This window comes from Monopterus albus, unplaced genomic scaffold (genome assembly GCF_001952655.1).
Source record: "Monopterus albus unplaced genomic scaffold, M_albus_1.0 scaffold40.1, whole genome shotgun sequence".
NCBI classification, from domain to species: domain Eukaryota; kingdom Metazoa; phylum Chordata; class Actinopteri; order Synbranchiformes; family Synbranchidae; genus Monopterus; species Monopterus albus.
Genome location: NW_018127920.1, coordinates 2873436 through 2881400, shown reverse-complemented (window position 1 = coordinate 2881400; position 7965 = coordinate 2873436). Strand labels below are relative to the sequence as shown.

The 7965-nt window shown below is 41.2% G+C and overlaps 1 protein-coding gene across 1 annotated transcript in view; it reads right to left on the bottom strand.

Moving 5' to 3' along the window:
• Positions 1 to 7965, bottom strand: part of LOC109959665 (voltage-dependent N-type calcium channel subunit alpha-1B-like) — a 163498-nt gene that overhangs the window by 8313 nt on the left and 147220 nt on the right. Inside the window, 6 exon segments of the mRNA XM_020599203.1 lie at positions 352 to 571; positions 1524 to 1562; positions 3580 to 3699; positions 4395 to 4530; positions 5592 to 5773; positions 6364 to 6485. Coding sequence (XP_020454859.1) covers positions 352 to 571; positions 1524 to 1562; positions 3580 to 3699; positions 4395 to 4530; positions 5592 to 5773; positions 6364 to 6485 — 819 coding nt within the window.

The following is a 7965-nucleotide window of genomic DNA, read 5'->3' as shown; positions in this document are numbered from 1 at the left end:
TGGTACAGATAATGGATGGATGGCTCTCCAAAATACTCCATAAATTTGTGACTGTGTTTAAGCAAAAAAAGTACAGTGCTCCACTCTCCACCATGTATGTAGATGAATTTCCTTAGATGTTCAACTATTCCTTTATAAGTGTGGATGATTGTATCATGTCTAAACATCTATATCATCTTATTTCAGGTCTTAAGCTGAGCAACAGTCTTCATTTGCACTGTACATGATCAGACAGTACCTAAGTTTTGCTTGAAATATAAAAAAAAACAAACCAAAAATGCATAATGGGATTCAGGGTATGTTTGTCCACTGTGCTCTCTAGACCGTTTGTGTGAAGAAGTGCTGACTAACCAGTAGAGCTGGGGGGTTGTCCACCCAGAGGTGTGTCCAGAGACCTCTGCCTCTTCTCTCTGTCTCTGCGGTGATGGCAGCGGTGGTGGTGGTGGTGGTGGTGGTGTGGTCGTTCCTGGCTGGGTTTATCCAAGGTGTAGTCTCTCACACTGACCTCCTGGGGGCACTGTGGGGCCACAGTGGAGGCTGAGCGCTTCATAAGGCTGGCATCAGGGACAGACTGTGAAAGGAGGAAGAGAGAAGACTTGTAGCTTTCATGTAGCTCCATCACACTGTGACTGCACCTGTTTTTTTAATGTATCTCCTTTTTACTAAGTTGCTGTGAGAAAAGTCTGTTTTCACAAATGTAGACATTATTGACAGACATTAATATGTAACGCAGACATTACACATTAAAACAGAAGAATTTTATTGACTCTATTAAAGGTACTGATAAAAGAAAAGGCATTAGACTGTAAACAAAAAGATCTGGGTATGCATCAGGCTTTAGAAAAGGGAATGCTTGTTGCTTTACAGTAACGCTGCAGCAGTGGGAACACCTGCACTGCCTGTACCTACAGCTCTGACCTAACAACATGTTCACTGTCTGTTAAAGAGTAAAGGACCTGGTGTTCCAGACACTCCCCTTATTTATACATGTTCAGAAAATTAGCTTAATTCCCTGATGTCTGATGGAATGACTGACACCTAACAATGTACTTTGATCAATATAACTGCTTATTAAAGAGGTTGGTTTTTTTATGTGCTTGTAAAGAAGCACTGTGGGTTGCCAAACCCAAAGGAGAAGGACAACAGAATGTTCCATAGGGAGTCTTGAAAGTCTTATTTTTATTTATGTCAGTTTTATTAATTAATGCTAAAACATACAGTATCTCTGCCCATGTTTGACCTGCACCATGGCAGTAGCTACCACTGAAGAATCCAAGGTCACAGTCATGATTTTGGGGAGTAAGTCTGCGATTACATACATATAACATCTACTTTTATGGTGACGTTATTCCACACAAATTCATGTGATCATCTGACTTGATCATCTTACATAACAATAACAATGTATTTGGGTTTGATCTTACAGTACTGGCACTGTGGATTAAAAAATTCACCTGGTTATCTACACTGTGTTAAACCACAAACAAATATACACTGTTGGTTCTGTGACCGCGTGTACATACAGCTAGATGGCTCCCTGGAGAGTAGTGGGATTGGCTCCGCTGTTTTGCAGGACAGAGACAGAAAGGAAAGAGAAAGAAAGAACACCAGAGGAAGAGAGGAAGAATATTAAACAAAACCAGTACAGCTGCAGTTTGTGGTGTGATAAAGTGATCTAATGTTAAATTAGTAATCAGTCAGCAACTAAGTAAGTGAGCAGAGCATTCATGTTGAATTTACAGGATATAGTACCTGTATAGAGATTTGGGTCATATAAACTAAAACTAAAAAAAATACATCATATTTTCAGGTTTTATACATCTGTGATATATTTGTAAAGTAGTTGTACTAGTTTAGTTGCTTAACGAGGAAACACTCAACTACCTCAAATCTTCATTGTGTGTTAAGCACTTTGCTCAGCTTTGGCTGTGTTAAATGTGCTATATAAATAAAGATGATGATGATGATTTGAATACTGTACTGTTCAGCTTCCAGTAAGATAAAATAATGCCCTGAAGAAGACAATAGAGACATTTTCCTGTGTCTTTCTTCACAGCCCCCTCTTCCTGGACTCTGTCTCTGCTTGTGTTACTCACAAATATCTCTAAGAACATATCAGCGTAGATTCCTTCTGCTCTTGCCTGCCAGGCTTGTTATCTGAAGAGGGACTGACAAGAGCATATCCTGCAAATTAAAGTGGGGGGTTTGCACATCCTGTATTAAACGGTGATGAAACTGCAAAATGGGGATCTAATGTCCCCTATCAGCTGGGTTAAAAGAACTGATAGTGGGCTTTGCTTTCTGTGAACAGACTCACTGAGTTCCCCTTGTCATCAGCACAAAGGATGTTCCTAAAGAACAGGACAGGTCTTAACATCCTGATCTTTTGCAAAGCTGAGCTCAAATTAAGCAAAAGAAAAGCTATTTAGCTTGAGTGAAAGATAAACTGCTCCAACTGAGGACTGCACAGTACAGATACTATCATACTCCAGCAGCAAGGGACAATTTCCAAAAGTCCAGGATTTGCTGAATTAGCTAAAGGATTTCCTGCCTTCTCTTCCAAAAAGGTGACAAGAATAAGACACCAAGTCAACAAGGCAACCTCCCGCCCCTGTTCCTTACATCCTTTCATTAATCCCCCCACTGCAGATTCTCTCACTTCTACAATAATCCAATTACTATCTTCCTCTCTCATGAATCTCAAGCTCAAACCTATTATGAGCTACTACCATCTTTTCAGTTTGCTGCAGGAGGAACACAATACTGGGCAAATCGCTGGCCTCCTGCCATTATCTAACCCGATTACTGTAGACTTCTCCTAGGCACTGAGAGTAGAATCAACAACAGCTATTCCAGTTGGGCCAGGAAAGCAATGCCATTTAAATGCATGAATCGATCAACATCAACATCATTCAGGAAATGAGGAGCTTATATTTCTTAGCATCTAATGGAGGATTCATCTCGAGTATTTCATTCTTAACTGGATGAAAAGAGAGTGCAGGCTCCTCCATGGCTTTTCAATAGAGATGGCTCATGTGAGGGTTCACTACACTGTTAGTAAAGGCAAAGACTGTTTTGGTTTCTTTGTAGTAATGTAGGCATAGCAAACCTTTAACTTAAGCTACATTTAACATGTTAAAGAAAGTAAGTTCCAGTCTCAGTGGTGTGATTACACTGCTTACCATCAGCTGTCTAAGTGTAGTGTTAATTTTGTCCACAAAAACTGACAAAAAAAAAAACCCTGGAAAACATTTTCAAAGACAAAATGAGAGAAAAAAACGGAAGAAGTAACCAATGAAAACAAAAACTCTATGGACACTTATTAATATTTCTGTCAGACGAATTCGCAAATGAACAGTTTTAATGCAATTTTTTTCAGCAAACTGCATGTACAATATCTGTAGAATCATATATTTTATGCTCCTGATTAGTACAACAGTATCCTCCATATGATCTCTTTGAATTAGATTCTTGACCTGTTGCACTATTATACAGTATCACATGGAAAACACACAATGCACTAAAACAAAGTCAAAATCAGTTTGAAAATGAACACATGTGACGAAGCTGAGGCATTACCTGCAGCTCGGCATTGAGTCGAGGCATAGAAGCAGCTCTACCCTGGTTCTCCAGACCTAAGCCAGGGACTGGGAGTGTACTGCTGGCACTGGGCTCCATCTTCCTCATCTCCACTGACTCCTGGACACACACACAGGCCCATTAACACTCAACATTATTCTTCGGCAGATGCATGACATGAACCCTATGATCACACTCCAAACTACATGAAGCAAACTTACTGTAATGTTCACACAAACATCAATAGTCATGCCGCAAATAAAAGCCATCATGAACAAATAAAGGGCAGAGCAGACTGCAACAGTCAGACATGTCACACTCAAGACTCTGCTGCTCTCACTTTTGTTCTCTAACAATAATCTTGTTTTCATTCACATCATGCTCATTGGGGTGTGTGTGTGTGTAAATGACTATATGGCAGCATTGCCACCTTTAGTGTGAGTGACTGCATGAGTTGGGAGAATTGACAGAATATAGGAAAGCACTTTAAAAACACTATAAAAGTACAAGCCCATTTAGCATTTGCAAATAATGGGAGGTTTTACACTCTTTGACCTACTGGAAGCTTTTAATATGAAACAACTGTGTTCTGTATGACGTGTTCAGTCTTATTGACAAACCTTATCAGCGATTCATAAAATGCAAAACAGAAGCGACTTCAATAATGAATGAATGAACACAGTCTTTGTGTTAAACACTTGTTAATTATGGCTGTGGATGTTGACATCAGACAGCAATTTAAAAGGTGCAGACAGATCAGAACATCAGTATAGTTTCATATAACACAGCACTGGACATGTGCCTGTCTACAGTACCTCGATGGCAGCAGTGTCTGGTTTGTCCTCTGACGGGCCCCTGGACGTGGTTCTTTTAGTCTTAGCTCGGGGCACTTCCTTGGGTTTCTCCATCACCCAGGAAGATGATGCCTTGATGCTGTGATCATGACCTGGCCTGTGTGTTGCAGCAGTGACAGCTCAGCATAATACTAACATAACACAGTGTAAATTTTACAAGTCAAACTTTTACACAACTTGCTAATGATAATTTAATTCCATATAACACAGTACTGAAATGTGTTAGTGCTCTTTTCATACTGTGTGCAAGCACTCTCTCATGGTTCTTCATGAAAACTTAAATTTCTATTCAATAGTGATACAAGCTGCACCACTAATGTACAGTAATTGATACTCATTGTTCTGCAAGTATTATTTCTAGTGAATGAGGCAGTGAAAGCAACCTGTTTCAAACTCCTTTTAGCACTGTACACACTCTGTCTTCACACTATGCTACCATGTGTTACGTTTTCCAATTAGTTCTACAATCTGCCCCCACCTGCGAGGTTTTTCAATCAGCTGGGTGGCAGGACATCTACAGATGAACCTGTGGTAGACTTTTTGACTTCTCATGCAAAAATCTTCTTATTCTCTGAATGACCGGTAGAGAGTCCCTGGCATTTGTTGAATTAACCATCACTCAACAAAGAAGATGGCCAACAGCATCATTTACCAACCAGCTCTCTCTCCCTAGACAACTGCATCCAGCTAATGAGAAGCCAACTGATCATGGTTTCAGTGGTCAATATACAGTATATGGTCTAGTCACTGACCTCGAGAGCATGCCCTTATCTTGGATGACTTGAATCCAGCTTTTCTAATCCACCAACCAAAATATCTGGATAACCTAGCTGGCATTATAACCCCCCGCCCGGAGTGTGGAAAAAAACATCCCACTGTTAAACTACATTTACTCACAGTGCGGAGGTCAGTATCAGCATCAGTAAATAAATGCACACTGCAAACCTAATGAAACTTTCCTTAGCAAATCTAGTCCTCAGTCCTTACTTTTATATGGTATGTTGGTTGCAGACCTAAACCTACTGAAACCTCGATGTAAAGTGTTGATGTATAAAGCCATACCTGGCTGACGCTCTGGATGTAGCAGACCCAACTGTGAGTTTTAGTCTTGCAGTGGTAACTTACGGTAAGTTTTAGTTCCTGAAGCATTGAACTTACAGTGTGCCTCCATTGTTGAGGGAGTTGGGGCTAGGTCTGGTCTGTTGCTGGGACTTGGCATGGGATTTGGGCTGGGGCTGAAGCATGCTGGGAGGCTCCACACTGTTTAGCATCATAGGCAGATCTTTCTCCTGCATGTGAGTCAGAGGCAGCAATGGCTTAAACAAAGCCCCGACCTTGCACTGTAGAGGAAAGACGGATGGCAACATGCTGAAGACATTCAGAGGCAGCAGGCAGAATATTGTTGGACCCAGGTCTACTGTAACAGTGAGGGCTCCCAGATGTGGAGACCTGGGCCAGAATATTCATTTCTTACAGTCATGCTTACATGAAGTACATCAGTGTGTATCTGTTTGTGTGTGCATTAAAAAACCATGCGCCTGTACAGTGGATGTGCAAGGTTGCAAATACCAGCAGCCAAATGCAGATTTCTCTTTGACTGTGGCTGGTAAGTGTGCCTTTAATACAAGCTCCTTTAGCAGGTAACCAATCAGTGGGTGCTTTTAAAATGAAAATTTCAACTTGGGAAATCAGTTGATTAATTTTGTAACCCACCAATGAATGGCTAGTGGATACAAACGCCCTTCTTTGGATGTGTGTATGCATGCAGGCAGACAGTCAAAGTGTGTATCAGTTTGTACAAGCATAATGGTATATTGGTGCATGCATACAGGTCTGCACTACTGCATCCAATGTGATGTGTGTGCTTCACTGCACGTCTGTGTGTGTGTCTGTGTGAAATGTGCAAGCATGTGTGTTGTGGATGTTATACCTGGGAGCCTGATGGATTCTGCTGCTGCTGCTGCAGCAGCTGCAGCCTCCTCGCCCGATTCTGCTTGTAGTAGTCAAAGATCATGAGGGCTGCATAAACCTTCCCTACTGTCAGTTCATTGGCTGAGGAGGTGAAGAGAGAAGAAATGATGGAAATGAGGAAGGATTCAGTAGAGGAAACAGGGAAGGAGAACAGGGGAGCAGGCAGGAGAGGAAATTCGGCCACTCATTTGTTGATTTGTCTCCGCTTTCCTGAGTTTGCCTAATGATTTTGTTTAAAGAAAGGAAGCTTCTTACAGTGAGCAATTTGATTAATTCACAGTAAGTGATTAAAATAAACTAAATGAGTAGCACAACAGAACTACCTTTATGCAGTCAGTGGTGAACACTTCTTTCTTTGTTCCTATTTATCTCGTTTCACAATGAGCATTCCTTGTCTGTCTGCATTGTTTACTGCCTGTTTATACTGCTTATTTTGCTGCTTATACTACTTATTTTGCATTGTTTACACTGTTTGTTGCTTGTTAATACTGATTATTTTGTTATATTACACAGCCTTATGTTGGTTTACTGTTTACTTGCCCCTTGCAAGGCGATATGTACATGCACATTGAGAGCCGATGTACCAGAGTCAAATTCCTTGTGTGTCCGACAAACCTGGCCAATAAAGCTGATTCTGATTCTGATTCTGATTCAAAAGGTGGCATCAAAAGCGAAGCTCACAACTGCACAGCAATTCTTTTCCATGCACTTGTGGATGGACATGTATAGTCGTGGCCAAAAATATTGACTCCCCTGCATTTCTTTCAGATAATTCACTACTTCTCCCAGAAAACTCATGAAATCACAAATTCTTTGGAATTCTTATGTTTATTTCTTTTATTTGCATTGGAACAACACAAAAAGCAGAAACAATTTAATTTGTAATGAAACTCACCTGCAGCAATCAACAGGTGCTGGCAATACAGAAATCACACTTGCAACCAGTTAAAATGGAGGAAAGTTGACTCAACCTTTGTCATGTGGACCACACTGAGCATGGAGAAAAGAAAGAAGAGCAAAGAATTGTCTGAGGATTTGAGAACCACAATAGTGGAAAAGCCTGGACAGTCTCAAGGCTGCAAGTCCATCTCCAGAGATTTGGCTGTTCCTGTATCCACAGTGCACAACATTGTCAAGAATGAGGCCTTAAAAGAAAAACACGGTCCCTACAGTCAAACACAGAGGAGGTTCACTGATGTTTTAGGGTTGTTTTGCTGTTCAGCCTCTGGATTTCTTGACTGTGTGTATGGCATTATGAAATCTGAAGACTACCAATGAATTATGGGACACAATGTAGAGCCCAGTGTCAGAAAGAACCAGAAATGGTTTTAGACAATGAGCTGGAGAGTTCTGAAGTGGCCAGCAATGAGTCCATAGAGCACCTGTGGAGAGCACGCCTAAAACAGTGGAGATGACAGTGGACTTCAGGAAGAGCCCTCCCACCTTACCCCCCCTCACCATACTTGGCAGCACTGTATCAGCAGTAAAGTCCTACAAGTTCCTGGGCTCCACTATCTCCCAGGACCTGAAGTGGACGTCCAACATCAGGACCATCATCAAG